Source organism: Danio aesculapii, chromosome 18 (assembly GCF_903798145.1).
Source record: "Danio aesculapii chromosome 18, fDanAes4.1, whole genome shotgun sequence".
NCBI classification, from domain to species: Eukaryota; Metazoa; Chordata; class Actinopteri; order Cypriniformes; family Danionidae; genus Danio; species Danio aesculapii.
The window spans coordinates 4,300,262-4,318,482 of record NC_079452.1 but is presented as its reverse complement, the minus strand read 5'-3'; the positions used below and the strand labels follow the sequence as shown (position 1 = coordinate 4,318,482).

The window sequence follows — 18,221 nt, the reverse complement described above, 5'->3', positions numbered from 1 at the left end:
GCTGAAAACCTATAATGATGGCACGGTGGCGCAGTGGATAGTGCTGTTGCCTCACAGCAAGAAGGTCGCTGGTTCGAGCCTGGGTCAGTTGGCATTTCTGTGTGGAGTTTGCATGTTCTCCTGTATTCGCGTGGATTTCCTCCGGGTGCTCCGGTTTCCCCCACAGTCCAAAGACATGTGGTATAGGTGAATTGGTAAACTAAACTGTCCTTAGTGTATGAGTGTGAATGAGTGTGTATGGATGTTTCCCAGTCATGGGTTTCAGCTGGAAGGGCGTCCGATGCGTAAAACATATGCTAGATAAGTTGGTGGTTCATTCCGCTGTGGCGACCCCAGATTAATAAAGGGACCAAGCCGAAAAGAAAATGAATGAATGAATGATAACCTATAACCCATTGACTTCCATAGTATTTGTTTTTCTAACTGTGGAAAGTAATGGTGGTTTTCATCTTTAACTTTGTGTGTTAAAAAAGAAAGAAACTCATAAACTGTATGTTTTAACCAATTGAGGGTGAGTAAATAGTAAGGACATTTTCTATTTTTGGCGTGAAATCTCTTTTGAAGTTTCTGTTTACTTCAGTAAAGTTATATTATCTACAAGTATAGATGTTTTAAAACATTATATAAAGATTCAGAGTACACCACAAAGTGCACATTCAATACAATTATGCACACTTATTTTTCTACTCAAGTTTCTTGTACATGCCTGACCTCTCAAATTTCTTCCCTCAGCTTTTTATTTAAAGCTAAAAAGGCAGCCATGATCACTCCTCCTCCACCTCCACCTCTTATGCCCCGTTTGATTGAAGATGTGGTGCCCGATGATCGCGATGACGTGGATATCATCCTTAATACCACCACAGTCAGTCTTCACAACAAGATCTATCATAAATGACACACTCTCTGCCCTTGTTTTCTCAGTCATGTATCTTTCTCCCTCTGTCTCCATTGTGCAGTACTACTACTCAGTTCGTATCTTTGCTGGACAAGAGCCTAGCGAGGTGTGGGTTGGTTGGGTCACACCAGACTTCCACATGTATGACCTGAACTTCGACCTGTCTAAAGTTCGTACGGTTACTGTGACAGTTGGAGACGACAAGGGCAACATACACGACAGGTGAGATCCCATAAAAAAATTCAGTTCACACTAGTCTGCCCTGCCAGCTATTGAAATATGGGCCAGTGAGGGCAGATACACGAAGCTGCAATGCGGAGAACTATATAGTTAAAAATAAATGTTCGATATAGTGAGGTGATGTAGGTGACTATTGATTTTGATGATGTAAGAGCAGTGCACGAGTGGCCCAGTTCAGTCAGCAACCATAAGGATATGCTGGGACAACAAAAAAAAGAGTGACTTCTTTTTACAGTGAAGCAGAGTCTTATTAATCACATTTGATATTTTCAGTGTCTTGGATGTACAGCACATTTGAATTTAAAAAATTGTTTATTTCCTTTATTGTCCCCATTGAGAAAGTCACAGAGAGTCAAGTAACAGAACATACACTCTCAGAAATAAAGGTAGAGGAGCTGTCACTGGGGCAGTACCTTTTCAAAAGATACATATTTGTACCCAAAGAGTCCACAGTTGAACCTCAAAGGTGCATTTTAGTGCCCAAATGTACCTAAAAAGTACATTTGAGGTACCATTATGAATCCTTATCTTTAGAAAAGGTACTGCTCCCATGACAGCTCCTGTATCTTTCTTTCTGAGAGTGTAGAGACAGTACATATACCTCAAACTATTCACACACACACACACACACACGCACACACACACACGCACGCACGCACGCACGCACGCGCGAACACACACACACACACACACACACACACACTCACACACACACACACACACACTCACACACATTAGTTTTGGTGGTTTAAGAGAACTCTTCAAATCTTTTATTATACTGTAAAAAATGCTTATACCGCCTTACTCATAAACCACCTAAACACACACAAAACCCATTAAGGTTAAGAATTCATCAATACTGGCATATATTGAAAAATAAATTGCCACTAGATAAACAGTTAAGGGTCAAATAAAACTTAAATATACAATTAAATGTATAACTTAAAATTTACAATTTAAAAATATATTTTTTTAGTGGACAAAAATAAATCTTTTTTTAGAGAATGTGTATTTTTATCTCATTATATTTTTATCATATAGACTTAATGGAATAATATTGTCACAATCACAGGCAATCTAATCCTGGCAGATTGCTGGTAAACACGCAGATTGCAGGACTACAAATCTGCTGGTATATGTACTACAAGTTCTAGTCATGCACCACACATACGCACACCTGTTCCAGATCAGACTGATTAGATGGACTTTAAATACAGCGCGCACACAAACACACCTTTTGGCTGAGTCTTGTTACAATGTCACTGTGAACATTACAATGCGTTTCCCTCGCCTTTTTTGTTTGTTTATGTTGTCTACTGCCTGCCTGTATTGACCACTCGCCTGTTATTTAACTACGACTCTGGATATCCTATGTACATCTGTTTGCCCCTATGTTGACAGATGCCTGCCTGACTATTCTCATAAAATTCTCATCAATAAACCTGCTTTTGGATCCGCACCTCTGTTGTCAGCGTCCACATCCCATTACAAATATGCGTATTTGCATATTATTTGAAATTAAAAATTCAGTATGAAATTACGTGACAGAATTGTCGTTAATCTCTTGATCTATTGCTTTTATTGCCTTTAATGTCACATGATCATTCACTCTAATTTTAATTTGCTGCTCCAAAGATATTATTAATGTCAGCATTGAAACCAGTTTGATATTTTTGAATGGAAGGAAATTCAAAATACAAACACAATATGAAATACAAATCTGAAAAATAATATTTGCTGAATAAAATGAATCTATTTTTGCTTTTGTTTAAACAATGTGTAAAACTAAGTGTGTGGTTATCACTTAGGACTATTTAAATACATAAAAAATATTCTTTCTCCTTAAGTATAAAGAGGAGTAACTGCTATATGGTGTGGGGAGGAGAGTTCAGCAGCAGCCAGCAGAAGTTCAGCCAGGAGGATCTGGTGATTGGTTGCTTGGTTGATCTGGCAACAGGCCTTCTGAATTTCACAGCCAATGGAAAGGAAATCAACACTTTCTACCAGGTGAGCCTTATTTTGCACAGGTATATTTTGGCAATACAAATACATTGTATGAATGTATTTTTCTTAAATGTCAAAAATCATTATAATATTAAGATGAAGTTTCATTAAGATATTTAGCAAATTTCCTACTTTAAAAATATTAAAATAACATTTTTGATTAACCATATGCACAGCTAAGCACTTAATTCAGACAATTTTACTGCCGATTTTCTCAATATTTTTATTGTTTTGAACCCTCAGATTCCAGATTTTCAAATAGTTGTATCTCGACCAAATATTGTCCAATCCTAATAAACCATCAATGGAAAGCTTATTTCAAAGTAATTGACAGATATGACTGCCCAATTCGACTTTGATGGCAAAAAACAAGTCAAAAATGCTCATCTGTATTTGATGTGAAAACCTTGACATCCACACATTGATGCAACTCTTGTAAACTACCTTGATGTCAACATGACATCAAATTGACACTTATTGTTGGCATCAAAAAACACATTAAACAGTCCTGTAATTTATTTTTGATGTTTTGAAACAAATTTTGATGTCAAATGGACATGTTTTGACATCAAGGTATCAATTGACATCGAATTGACACATTTTTTACATGTTTTTTGATGTCGTTCTGACATCAAGGTTGTTTTTGTCATTTTACATTTAGCTTTTTGCATTACTTTGCTTAGCTATCTTACTTTATTTCAGAGATGTCAATAGTGCATAATTTTTTTGAACTCATTGTGTATGTGTGTATTTGCTGTCTCAGGTGGAGCCCAACACTAAACTCTTCCCAGCTGTGTTTGTTCTTCCAAGCAGCCAGAACATGCTCCAGCTAGAACTGGGAAAACTCAAGGTCATCTGACTAATTAGCGTCCATTTAGAATTTCTTTTAGCAAACACATGGAGTTGTTTAGTTAAATCTTTCTTTTTTCTCAATCCTATAGAATATCATGCCTCTTTCGGCAGCCATGTTTCGTAGTGAGCGCAAGAACCCTGTTCCTCAGTGTCCACCTCGTCTGGATGTTCAGATGTTGACCCCTGTCATCTGGAGCCGGATGCCCAACCACTTCCTCAATCCAGTGGTGGGGCGAGTGAGCGAGAGGCATGGCTGGATGGTGGAATGTACAGAGCCTCTCACCATGATGGCTCTGCATATACCTGAAGAAAACAGGTACAGTTGGACAAGTCGAAAAACAAAAATATCTATTTAAATTGGGGAAAAATGTTCCCTTAAAGGTAGAGTTCACCAAAAAACTGAAAATTCTGTAATCATTCACATACCCATCACTTGTCACAATGATGTTTAAATTTCTTTCTTCTGTTCACCACAAAAGAAGATCGTTTGGAAAATTATGAAAACTTGTAACCAATGACACAATATTTGTTTGTTTTTTACTATAGAAGTTAATAGTTACCAGTTTCTAACATTCTTCAAAATAACTTATTTTGTATTCAACACAAAACGGAATAGGAATAAGGAAAGGTTTGGAGCACTTCAGGGTGAGTAAATGTTTAATTAGGGGTGAACTGTTTGTTTAAAGGGTCTGTATAGTGCACACATGTTGAGGTAGACATATTTCACATTCCACTTACTGAAAACTGTAGGCCACTGTACTGCAAAGTTTGTCTCAAATCAGCTCTAAATCACCTAAATTGATTTTATTTGTTTGCTGAGATATGTTTGAATAAAGCTAGAACTAAATTCTGCAGGACAGTGGGCCTCCAGAAATTGAATTTTATGCTACTTTCCAGCAACACCCTAGCAATCACCCACAATTCCCTTGCAACCAGATAGAAACACACAATTGCTGCATCCCAATTTGCATACTATCTATCCTAATTAGTATTAAAAAAAGAGACTTAGGTTTCCGGATGGTGTACTATTTCCGATAGGTATTCAAAGTGTATAGCAATATGTACTCTAACTGCTCAAATTGCTCACAACACAATACGTGTTGGAAACAGTGGTGGAAAAAGTACTGAAAAATCATACTCAAGTAAAAGTATTGACCAAAATCCAACGTCGAACTAACATCTTAAACCAACATCTGTTGATGTCAAATACTAACATTTATTTATCAGGTATGGAAACCAAAATCCAACGTCAGATAGACGTCATAGTGGTAACATACACAAAACGTCAAGCTGTTGGACATTGATGTCGGCCTGAAGTTAGGTTTTGATGCCAACCCAATTTTCATTCCAAACAAAATGCTACATCCCCATGACGTTGGAGTACAACATGAATCTGACGTCATGTTGACTTCTTGTGCCTGCTGGGTGTTTAAGGCCATTTTAGTCATCACACAGTAAACATCCACCATCTTCTCATCAGTGACATGCTTCTAAACAGTCTCTGGGTCAATGTGTGTAAAGATTTTGGACATCTTCTTGGACACATTTAACGCTTCCAAACAGTTTGCTGCAATTATAAAGCGCCCATGTGTTGAGGTAGTTCATTATGATGCAATTTACCTTCTATGTGTGATTTGATTGGACTCACAGGACTGATTATTATAATCCCCGTAGTAAAGAAAATATAAAGGAGTGACTGCAGATTGAAGGAAAATAGTGGAGTAAAAGTACCGATACTGCACTAAAAATGTACTCAAGGGAAAGTACACATTTTTAAAACTATCAAGTAAATTACAATTTCTAAGAAAAACTTCTCAACTACAGTAATAGGAGTTACTTTACACCACTGGTTGGACGTAAATTTAATTAGAACTACAAACGTGGGTAAAACATGCTAACAAAATGTTGAGATTATTGAAAAATCAACTGCACAGCAACAACCTAACAACCAGTAATTTTTAGTTTAATTTTAATGTGTGTTCGCTCTCATTTACAGGTGTATTGACATTCTGGAACTGTCTGAGCAACATGACCTTCTGAAGTTCCACTATCACACTCTGATGCTTTATTGCGCCGTGTGTGCATTGGGCAACAACCGTGTAGCCCATGCCCTCTGCAGCCATGTGGATGAATCCCAGCTCTTCTATGCTATTGAGAATACGTACTTGCCTGGCCCTCTCCGCAGCGGCTACTATGACCTTCTCATCAGTATCCATCTGGAGTCAGCCAAACGCAACCGCTTAGGAACCAATCGCGAGTTTATTGTTCCCATGACAGTAGAGACGCTTAGTATCACACTCTTCCCAGATGCAGAGGCAGCCCATGACCTGCCAGGAGTGGGTCTCACCACCTGCCTCAGACCTAAGCTACACTTCTCCCCCATCAACTTTGTGGGCACCGACCCAGACCTGTACACCCTGAGCCCCATCATCCCTCTGCAGGTACAGTGAGCTACAACATGGGTCTAGTAGAGTGCTGCAGACATGACATCAAAAACTGATGAACTAAGTGCTCATTCACATAGAACAAATTTTTTTTTCATTCTAGTGTGCTAGTTTTTAATTGTTTTCAAACATGCGCTTGAAGAACATGCATGACCATTACTCCAGTCTTTTTAAACACCATGTACGTGAGTGCTACATTTTTTAAACACCATGATAAGTCGAAAGAACTTAAACACTGCTTATCAATGCCATCTCCAAAAGGGTGGACCAATCAGAAGAACTAGCTTGCTGTTGGAAGTGGTGTTAGAGAGAACGAAGGGGCCACTCAACATGTGTGAGTCTTAATGCCCCAGTAGAGTAAAGGGGACACTATACTAGCTGTGAGCATTGTCTTTTTTAAACCGAGGTCCTGACTCTCTGTGGTCATTAAAAATCCCATAGCACTTCTCAGAAAGAATAGGGTGTAACCCCGGTGTCCCGGCTAAATTCCCTCCATCTGCCTTTACCCATCATGGCCTCCCAATCCTCCCCATCCACTGAATTGGCTCTATCACTTTAATGAGTAGTCTTTCCCTACTCCACCAATAGCTGGTGTGTGGTGAGCCGTTGTCCATGTCGCATCATGCAAGTGGATGCCGCACACTGGTGGTGGTGTGGACATTATATATATGGCCAGTGGTAAACAACTTGACAGTACTTTGACATACCTACAATTCAGATTTAGATTTACATACCTTATTTTACTTAAAAAAAAAATTAATAGAAACCTGTGGCCAATTAGTCTTCCTGGATTTTATGTCATAGCTGAAGCACTCTAGAGTTATTGTTAGTGCATTGGTGATCTATCTTATAGCAACTATGCAGAACACAACTATTTGTCTGAGTTGAATGATTCCATGACAGTCAATTGCTGCCGCTAACTAACAATTTTAGTTTCACACAGTATTTACAAACAATTCCTTTTTCCCCATGATTTCATATTTCTATGTTCAAAATGTTGTTTTTTAACACATTAATCTCATAGCATTATTACTAAAAAATTTGTCATTGACAATAAGTCATTGACATATTTGAGCACCTAAAGGCCCATTTACACCGGCATGCTTTTTGCTACAGTTTCTCGTCGACGTTTAACGCCTTGTGACTAAACAAAGAACGCAAATGTGATCGTGTACACCAACATGCAAAATGCCAGGCATGAAAGCCTAGTTTTTAAAGTAACGCCTCATGCTCGTTTTTTTTTTTTGTTTTTGTTTTTGTTTTTTTGATGCACCACATCAAAAACTTCTCCACCAATCAGATTAGCATCTTTGTTCACATGCCCTAAGCTGCTGAAGTTACAGTAAACACCACTTGGAAGGGCTCAAGCGCAAAACAGTGGAGGTGATTCTAGTTTCTCTTTTATTCAATGAAGAATATGATGCACCGAGGCAAGATGAATGTGGAGCTGCTTTTTTCCATTTCTGGTTGGAAACATAGCATTGACACATGGGTGTAGCCAACAATCTTCTCGAATATAGGTGCGCACATGCAACCTGATTCTGTTTTCTGTAGAAAATAAGCTTAAATGACTAACTATTGTCTTTATCATCACTGATTTAGTTGGTAAAGACCCCTATCCCTCAAAGTTGAATCCAAATTCCCCAAACAAACCCCCCTATGAAATACACAGCCACAGCAAGCAACGACACTGAACACAGTAGCAATCTATTAACTGCACAACTACAATCTTGCAAACAAACAAAACAAAACAAAACAAAACAAAACAAAACAAAACAAAACAAAACAAAACAAAACAAAACAAAACAAAACAAAACAAAAGGAGAACAATCTAGAAGCTTCTTATCAACCATCCAGGATGTCCAATATCCTGCATACCAACACCCTAGTAACCATCAATCTATTACCCTAGACACTTGTGACTACTGGTAGACAGATGATCTCTTTGTTTATATGTGCATTGTTTCTTTACAGAATCTTAAGACCCAGGCTCTAAGCATGCTTACCGAAGCCGTGTTCGATGGCAGCCAGGCCATGCGTGATCCTGTAGGGGGCAGCGTTGAGTTCCACTTCGTTCCAATCCTCAAACTCATCAGCACTCTCCTCATCATGGGCATCTTCAACAATGAAGACGTCAAGCACATTCTCAAGATGATTGATCCCAGTGTGTTTGCAAAGAAAGAGGAGGCAGAGGAACCAGCGGAGGAAGCAGCTCCCAAGGAGGAAGGAGAGGAGGTGAAAGAGAAAGAAGAAACGGCTGAAGGAGAGGAGGAGGCCGTGGATGAAGGAGTTGGGGAGGAGGAAGAGGAGGAGCTGAAAGAGCTGAAGAAGGAGGAGGGAGAGGAAGGAGAAGAGGTCGAGAAGGCCGTAGAAGAAGAGGAGGGAGAGAAGGTGGATGGAGAAAAAGCAGAGGAGGAAAAGGAGGCAGAGGAAGTAGGCGAGGAGGCCAAAGAGGAAGAAGAGGAGGCACCAGAGGAGGGTCTACTTCAAATGAAGATGCCAGAGTCTGTGAAACTGCAGGTATTCATCTACCCATCCGTCTTTCTCTCTACCTGCATTGTAAAACTATGAAATCAGTCAAACAAAATGACTTAAAGGGGTGGTCCACTATGATATCATTTTTAAAATTTTAGTTCATATCTAATGTAGCTGTGTGAACAAACAACATCTCTGAATGTAATACGTTGAAAGTTCAATGCAAAGGGAAACATTAGCTTTTACAAAGTTAGATTAGAGCTTGGCGCATAATAGTCAGTGATTTCCGCGACCCCCCCCCCCCCCCCCCACTTAGCGTGATTTCCATGTCACAAACCCCACCCCCACCCCCCAGCGTGATTTCCGTGACTGTCACCCAATCCCCCCCCACTAAGCGTGATTTCCAGACAACTGTGCTGCTACATCTGGCAGCACTGGTTGAGGGCGGCATGACAGTCTTTTGCCTAGAGCGGCAGTTCAGCTTGCTCCGACCCTGCCTACAGCGAACAAAGTTTGGGGACTACAAAAAAAATACATCCTGGCAAGTGAGATCACAAGGGCTTCTGGTTACGCAGACACCTACCGCATACACCGTGTGCAGCTAAGGGGCATGGCTAGAGGCGCTGTAATGTAGAGGCGCTTTATAGCAGACAAAGCTAAAGTGCCTTCCGAAAGCTGCTATTTCCACAGAGTGTGTTCTGTTTCTGTATTTGGGCTTCCAAAGGACACAACACAAAGAGAGAAGTTTTAATTATGTTCATGAGAATTATAATTCTAAATTATATATAGCTAGCATTTGACAAAGGAGAGCTTCTAGAATCTCTCACAGTTTATTGCTAGATTCAGCTAAAAACTCCTCAAAGGAGCAGCTCCATCAAGTGGAAGCGGTGGATTATGAGCCACAACCTGTAAGTATTTTTAATTTGTTAAAATGGTTTTATTACATGCACAGTGTCTAGCGTTAGCGGTATGTTGTAGCGAGGATGTAAACAACAGGAAATGCTGTTTGGCACCATCAACAATTTAGCTACAGATTCAGTCAAACTGCTGCAAACAGCCATAATCTTCACCAGCGCTGTAGTTAGAATGCATTGCAAGACCTTCATGTCAGTATGTTGATGTACTTCCATTTGAGAAGGGGGGTGGAGCTGATTGGCACAGCATTATCTCTTTAGTAAACTAATGGTTGGAGGGCCATGGTTAAAATATTGTGGTTGAAATTGTTGTCAACACAGATGGACTGCCACTCCAAATGCAGAAGCAAATAGTCAGACTGTGACTGAATATTACCAAATCAATATATATATTTTTTGCACAAATTCATTCTTCTCTTAAAGAATAACAATGCGCACTAGCAAAATAAACTTGGCACATTTTGATTTTACACTTTAAGTTCATTGTACTTCGTAGAAACAATCTATGCTGAACTTAAAATGTTTTTGTATAATGGGGAAATCGGCCTAGGGCTGGGTGGTATGATGGTATTTTTTGTTAATGTGGAATATCTTGTCAATAGTAATAATTTTTTTAAATTTTGTGTATACTGCGATAAGTAAGTAAGTGGCTGTGGCTGAGGGAAGCGCTTACTTGATTACTCATAGTAAGATCATGTAAGCACTTTGAGGTGAATTTTTATGTTTCATATTTACTGTTTTGATTACTAACTTGAAACTGCGAATGTCAGTACAGAATAACACCGTGTACAATATCACTCAGTAAGTTAAACAGTTAGTCACTTGTTTATCGGCACAGCCACTGCCAACTAGCAGCCTCTCCCAGGTCCTAATGCCCACATTCACATGGGCACTGTATACCTTAGACTAGAAAAGCAATATACACTAATAACATGAAGTTATGTTTATAACAAGCGTAGTCTTGCTTGATATATTGGTCAGAATATATGAAAAAATGGATTCACTTATTAAGTGACACCAATCATACAGAGCTTAATTCAGTATGCGCTCTATTAGCCCTTTCCTCTTGTTCTTTACAATATTGCTCCCAAACAACCTCCTGGTGGTTCATAGTGTCTGCCCCATGAGAAATTTATTCAGAGGGCTGAAGTGGTACACTAATTAAAACTAAAGAAAAAAGTTTGTTCTGTCTAGGAACAAAGCATCAATTGGGGTCGTAAAATTATAGGCCTGACTTTAATTTATTGTGAGAATAACACTATGCAAATATAATACTATATAATACAATATAATACTAATATAATACAAATATATCCAACCTGGCCCTGTAAATTAACTTGCAAATTAACACTTCTAAAAAATGGACAGGATAGCAGCATCTGCTCAGCCAAATCTTAATAAATACATTCATAGGTAGTTACTGATTTTCTAGAATAAGTACCTATTTAAATATTGTGAAATATATTGTTATCATGGAATAAGACTAATCTTACTGTGAAATAAAATTTTGGTTAGCCACCCTCGCCTTAATTAAACTGAGTTAAAGGAAAGATCCATTTCCCAGCTTACTTTGTGTTAGACTGTATAGGGAAATATCGGTTGAAATTATGTGCTATCCTGTGTGTTTTTACTCAGTATTATCACAGGTAGACATACATTACTCTAATGTTGTGCTGTGTTGGGATTTACATAGAGATTTCTGTTATACTGAAATGTGTATGGTTATCTTGTAGGGAAGAACAGATCATATGGTTGGGTTAAAGATGGGCTGTAAATACTGTAGCACTATATATGGCATCTATCAATATATCGATCTGTTTTCTTGTTTTTAAAATGTCTCTTTTTCTCTCCCTCTCTTTCAGATGTGTACTCTTCTACAGTATTTCTGCGACTGTGAGCTCAGACACAGAGTTGAAGCCATAGTGGCATACTCTGATAATTTTGTAGGGCAGATCCAGTCAAACCAGCGTGAACGTTATAATGAGCTAATGAGAGCGTTTACTATGTCTGCTGCAGAAACAGCTCGCAGGACCCGAGAGTTTCGCTCTCCTCCACAAGAACAAGTATAACACACACCTATCCATATATACTTCTAAATGTATGATTTGAACGGCTTTTTAGAGAGACTTATTGCTGTTTATGTTTGTGCATGTAGATTTTCCTGTTAACTAACTTCAAGCACAACCCAGAAGAAGAAGATTGCCCCGTCCCAGATGAAGTGCGAGAAACCCACAACAATTTCCACAATGACCTGCTGATTCACTGCGGTCAGTGTTTACAGTTTTTCTGAGCTGCTTTGAGACATTTCTCATATTAGAAATAAATTTCTCAAAACTACTTGTTCCCCCTATCTAGTCACTTGACAGTAAAATAATTGCACGTTTGTTTAAACAAATAGCAAATGATTTAGTGTTCATACTGTGGATTATGTCTGCTTTTTTCTGCATTATAAATTATTTTTGTCTTGTTGATCAAAATATACTTTACCATTTCTCCAGTGAATAGTCTCATTCCCAAAAATTGTCATTCATTAGTTTGTTGTGCAGCAACCCACTGAATGGAAAATGGCTTTGCTAGTCATCATTATATTACAAGCTGATTTTCTATACATTTCTGTTAGACATTCATTTTTTACACACAGATGAATCTTGAATTGATAAATCTGTGCTGTGTTTCCCTAAATGATTGTTGACTATCATTGTTGGCTCACTAATTTGCAATTTTTATGTTAACATTGATTTTGTGTGTTCCCAAATCCATCGTTCCAACAAACATTTCTAGACATTGTCAACTTGTGTTTCATCCTAATGTGACATATGAACTTAAAGAGATCATGAATGGGATAAAAAAATGCAAACCTATTCAATATGTCACAATTAATTCTGCATCTTTTTGGTATAAAATTGAAAGCCCTGTTGTCAAGAGTGCTCATGTGTGGGCATGCAGGTGAAATGGCATGAGTCGCATCAGGCAACCTACAAAATAAAGCAAATTAACCAATTCAGTCACTATAAGTTACGTTGCAATATGACCAATCTATAGGGATTCCACTTTGGCTCCTCAGCGATAATCTGGATTGTGGGGCCATATGTGCACATTCCACACACCAATCTCCAATTATATATATACTGAAAAAAAACTATAATAATAATTAAAAAAGAATATATATATATATATATATATATATATATATATATATATATATATATATATATATATATATATATATATATATATATATATATATATATATATTCTGAAAAAAATAATTAAAAAAGAATATATATATATATATATATATATATATATATATATATATATATATATATATATATATATATATATATATAATTTTTATATATAATTATATATAAATATATAATTATATATACATAAATATAATTTTTATTTTCATTCTCTATATGTATGTGTGTGTTCAAAATTTTGGTTCTTATCTATATTAGTATTTGTACTTCAGGTGTCCACATTGAGGAAGAAGTGGAGGAGGAAGAGGTGGATACATCACTGAGAGGCAGACTGCTCACTTTGGTGGATAAGGTCAAAAGCCTTAAGCAGAAAAAGGAAGAAGAGGAACCAGAGCCAGAGGAAGAGCCCAAACCAAGTGAGTACATGTAGTAAAATGTTGAAATGTTGAAATGTTGCTTTCATGCATGAAATCAAAAAATGAAATTGTAGCACCTTAACACAACCACCAAGTGCTGAACTCTCAAATAGTTTTCTAAGATTTTTATTAATTATTATTATTGTCTATTTATCCTTTTGTTTTTGGAAATACTGCATCATACCTTTGTAAGACCAAATAATAAGTTCTGTTCAGTGTAAATATATATATATATATATGTGTATATCTACTGTATTAATTAAACAATTCATGCTGGGTTATCTGTGGATCGATATTTTTGTTTTCATGCAGGTCAAAATAGTGCTGTTGTTATGTTTATTGTTACGTTTTGGGACATTCTGTCTGTCAGGTACTTTACAGGAGCTGATATCCCACACAATGATCCACTGGGCTCAGGAGGCCTTTATTCAGAATCCAGAGCTGGTGCGACTCATGTTCAGTCTTCTCCACCGGCAGTATGACGCTCTTGGAGAGCTGATTCGTGCACTGCCCAAAGCTTATGCCATCAGTGCCGTGTCTGTACAAGACACAATGGATCTGCTAGAGTGCCTGGGCCAGATTCGATCTCTGCTTATTGTCCAGATGGGCCCGGAAGAGGAAAGACTCATGATCCAGAGCATTGGGTTGGTATCTTGAATGACTGCTGATGCAAATAGTGGATGAAGTGCATGAAATGTCCATTGATATTTGATGTACACTACATTTTAAAAGTGTTGTGTTGGTAAGGTTTTTTTATGTATTTAAAAAAAAGTTTATTGTTCACCACACTTAACTGAAATATGGCTGTATATTAGCACTGCTGTGATTTACTGTTGCACAAGGCCTAAGCAAGGATCACAGCACTGCTGATATACAGCCATATTACAGTGCTATGCATGTTATATGTAAGGGATAAAGTACATCTAGGAGGTTGTTAATGTAAAATAAAGCCTGATAAGTCTTTATTCTTCGAACTCGCGTATTACATGACTACTTGTCCCAAAAGATAAACATTAGACACAAAACATTTTTCTGAACCATAATAGTTTATTAAATTTTTAATTAAATGCAAAGCTGGCAGAAACAAAAACAGCTGATGGAGCATACACTATCCTGCACATTGTTCAGTCACAAGGAGGCGTCAAATGGTCAAAAATGCAAAGCTGATAAAAACGAAACTGACTGAATAAAGCATAGACTAACCTACCTATTATTTATTCACAAGAAGGCACCAAACGGTCAAAAACAGCCAACCGTGATCCTGAATGGGGCATGTGTTATTTAGCGGTTGTTATCTCAGGATAACATATATTGGGGAATGATGCGACTGACCAATCAGAGTTGCGTATTCGAAACAGCCGTGTAATCAATTGTATTAGTTGTATTATTGTATTAATGTAAACTATAGATGTGGGTTTTATTTTTAATATCCATTGCTACCTGAAATAAAGAATATTTGTTTTTAGAAATATGAATATGATTTGTGTAATCAATCTAAATTTATTAAATCAAATAAATTATTGAATCAAATCAATATTATACTTCGTAAGTCAGAATCGGTACATCTGAATCAATGCCCAGTGCTATTCACCTCAGCTGATAATTTTTTTGCACCTTTGCTCAATTAAAGTACTAAACTTTTAAAGTCATATCGACACCAAATATTTATTCCCATTTTTTCCCAGTTTTCTAGAGTCATTTTAAAGTAGCTGAACATCATATGTCTTGTATTAAATGTTTATATCTACTGTCTTGTAGGAATATCATGAACAACAAAGTGTTCTACCAGCACCCTAACCTGATGCGAGCACTGGGCATGCATGAGACGGTCATGGAGGTGATGGTCAACGTGCTGGGAGGTGGAGGAGACTCAAAGGTGCAGTCCTGTTTTTGTACATGCTGAACACTAACAACTATTCTTGCAGGATAAGGATTTCAATCTGCAATTGAAAATGATGTAAAAGAAAACTTTTTGTTTTCTCTCTGCAGGAAATTCGATTCCCACAAATGGTGACCAATTGCTGTCGCTTCCTGTGCTACTTTTGCAGAATCAGCCGCCAGAACCAGCGCTCCATGTTTGACCACCTCTCTTACCTGCTGCAAAACAGCGGCATTGGACTGGGTCAGTGGCTTTATAGAACTGAACTGATATACTGATGTTATATTTTTATCATGGTTATTTACACCAAGACTGTAGCATCTACAGCATCATATAGTATTATATTATTAAGTTGTTTAATAGAGGTGCTTGCTGCAGTTATGTTGATTACTGTTTTAAATGCTTAGTAAAATCTATAAAAACTTATGGTAACACTTTATTTTGATGGTCCACTTGAGTATTAGTAGAATGTCTGCTTAATATCTGTTGATACTGCTGCTAAACAGAGACATTTAACTGACTATAAGAAACAATACAAGTACATGTCAACTTACACTAATCCTAACCCCAACCCTAACCCCAACCTAACAGTCTACTTATAATATATTGAGAATTAGTTGGAATGTAGATGCAATGTAACTTGTAAAGTGTAATCAACAGACGGACCATCAAAATAAAATGTGACCAAACTTATTTTTAAATACTGCTGTTAGAGTATTTTATTTATTTACTAATTATTTTCGATGAAGCATAAAAATGCTGTAATATGTTGATAGATACATGCTAAGTTCACATATATAATTTATTTTTGGAAAAAATAAATACTACAGCCAGTTATGAACTCCATTACGATCTCGAAAAGTATTTACACAGTCTGGTTTGCCAGTCTAAGACTGTGATTCTACACTCTAATTTTTTTATTTTTTTTAATTAACAGCTAATGCCGAGTTCAAACTGCATGATTTTAGCCCCGATTAAATGGGGGTTTTGAGAAATCACAGACAAATGCCTGAAATCACAGGCAAATTGGAGCTCTTTCACGTGAGTAACACAATGTGAATTATCAAATATGCGTTCTAAAAGAATTGCAGATGAGTTGCCAACGCCAGTAAGATATTTGGCATGCATAATATGTGGACCTGTCGGCTATTCAAATCATGCTGTATGAAATGAGTTTTGACTGAAAATAACATTGGCGTTCACCTACAGCCAATGAGAGAGCAGCATCGACTAGTATGGGTACCTGCAGGCCAGTGGCAGGTTGGGGGAGAAGTTAAAAGCGCTCATTTTCAGTTTATTTGTACGCAACAAATGGAGGAAAAACTAGTGGAAATTTGGCAGGAGCACCTGTGTCTGGGTCAAAAAATTGAGGATTGAGCAAATATGTACATTTTCTACTCCAGTAAAGGCTTCGTTCTCATTGTGTAGATAATAAAAAAAGATATACTACGTGTTTTTAGTTGTAAGACGTAGTTTGGACAAAGTTGGCAAGGATTCTTCCTATTGTAAAGTCAAGCAATGTGAAACCCCCTGTCGCGATCCATCTTGCAGTGTAAACAAAGCAGCGATAAACCCTAGCCCAGATAGTCATGCAGTGTTAAAACGTCTGTGACAAGAATACTTCAAAAATTATGCAGTCTGAACTTGGCATAAGTCTGGGTTGTTTTGGAATCCATTGGTCTAATATGTGCAAAAGAGAGGAGAGGTAAATCTGCCTAGGCTTTATGAACAGAAGTGAAGTAAAAATCTATTACATACTGGAGAAAGCCCAGTTGTTACCTGTTTGTTCCTGTTAGTTTTGTCAATCTGGCAACCTGCGTGAGCCAATATCAGTGACCCTGGACCACAAAACAAGTCATAAATGTCAATTTTTGGAAATTATTTTTTATACATCACCTGAAAGTTGAATGAATAAGCTTTTCATTGGTGTACACTTTGTCCGGATAGAACAATATTTGGCTGCAACTAAATGTTCCTTGGTGAGGTAAGTTTTTTAAGTCTATGTATTGTGATTGTGTTATGGGAATGTTTTGTTCTATGTAAAGCGAGACAAAGATAAATTTTCAGCCTTGGCTGAACAATAAAGTAACAAGTAGTTTGTTAACAAAGTGAATACCTATGCACATCACTACTCAAAAATTGAGTTTGATATATTTACAGATAAAAATTTACTAAATATATCTGTGGAATGAGTTGTTTATTTAATACACTTACGACACTTAAGAGTTTTGGCTTAAAAGAATAATTGATCCCGTTTGATGAATGTTTGGCTATTGTCAAAAATATACACATGCAACATAAGATGAATGTTTTTGTTGTCCAGGGTCACTTTTAAAATTTTGCAAACTGCATCTTTATATAAACAGATCATTTATTTGTCCTCTGAGAAGTAATACATCTAATTTCTTTAAAAAAATTCTAAAAACATAAATATTATTAAATCAAAATTGAATGAAAAATATTATTGTTGCTCTATAGGAATGCGTGGATCTACTCCTCTGGATGTTGCTGCTGCATCCTGCATTGACAATAATGAGCTGGCACTGGCCCTGCAAGAGCAAGATCTTGAAATGGTATTGTTAAAATAAATGTGTTTTGTTTGCGTATGAAACATTACTTTTGTAGACCACATGATAATAATCGTTCTCTGTGCTCTCAGGTCGTGACTTATCTGGCTGGGTGTGGTCTTCGAATGTGCCCCATGCTTCTGTCTAAAGGCTATCCTGACATAGGGTGGAATCCAGGCGGAGGAGAGAGATATTTGGATTTCCTGCGCTTTGCTGTGTTTGTAAATGGTTAGCACGTTTAGAGCATTTTGTTTCTAGTTCCTCTGTGCAGTCAGTGAAAATATGAATGGGGCTCTGCATTCAACAGTGTTATTCTCCTGCTAGTAAAT

The 18,221-nt window shown here is 37.3% G+C and overlaps 1 protein-coding gene across 7 annotated transcripts in view; it reads left to right on the top strand.

Annotated features, from left to right (window-relative positions):
* Positions 1 to 18,221, top strand: part of ryr1b (ryanodine receptor 1b (skeletal)) — a 188,007-nt gene that overhangs the window by 86,253 nt on the left and 83,533 nt on the right. For all 7 annotated transcript variants that reach the window (XM_056478876.1, XM_056478873.1, XM_056478870.1 and 4 more), the window contains exons 30-44: positions 733 to 862; positions 957 to 1,117; positions 2,983 to 3,142; positions 3,903 to 3,989; positions 4,081 to 4,307; positions 5,988 to 6,432; positions 8,410 to 8,955; positions 11,687 to 11,887; positions 11,980 to 12,091; positions 13,303 to 13,446; positions 13,817 to 14,090; positions 15,205 to 15,322; positions 15,436 to 15,568; positions 17,804 to 17,898; positions 17,985 to 18,120. In XM_056478876.1, coding sequence (XP_056334851.1) covers positions 733 to 862; positions 957 to 1,117; positions 2,983 to 3,142; positions 3,903 to 3,989; positions 4,081 to 4,307; positions 5,988 to 6,432; positions 8,410 to 8,955; positions 11,687 to 11,887; positions 11,980 to 12,091; positions 13,303 to 13,446; positions 13,817 to 14,090; positions 15,205 to 15,322; positions 15,436 to 15,568; positions 17,804 to 17,898; positions 17,985 to 18,120 — 2,969 coding nt within the window. The remainder of the gene's footprint in view (positions 1 to 732; positions 863 to 956; positions 1,118 to 2,982; positions 3,143 to 3,902; positions 3,990 to 4,080; positions 4,308 to 5,987; positions 6,433 to 8,409; positions 8,956 to 11,686; positions 11,888 to 11,979; positions 12,092 to 13,302; positions 13,447 to 13,816; positions 14,091 to 15,204; positions 15,323 to 15,435; positions 15,569 to 17,803; positions 17,899 to 17,984; positions 18,121 to 18,221) is intronic.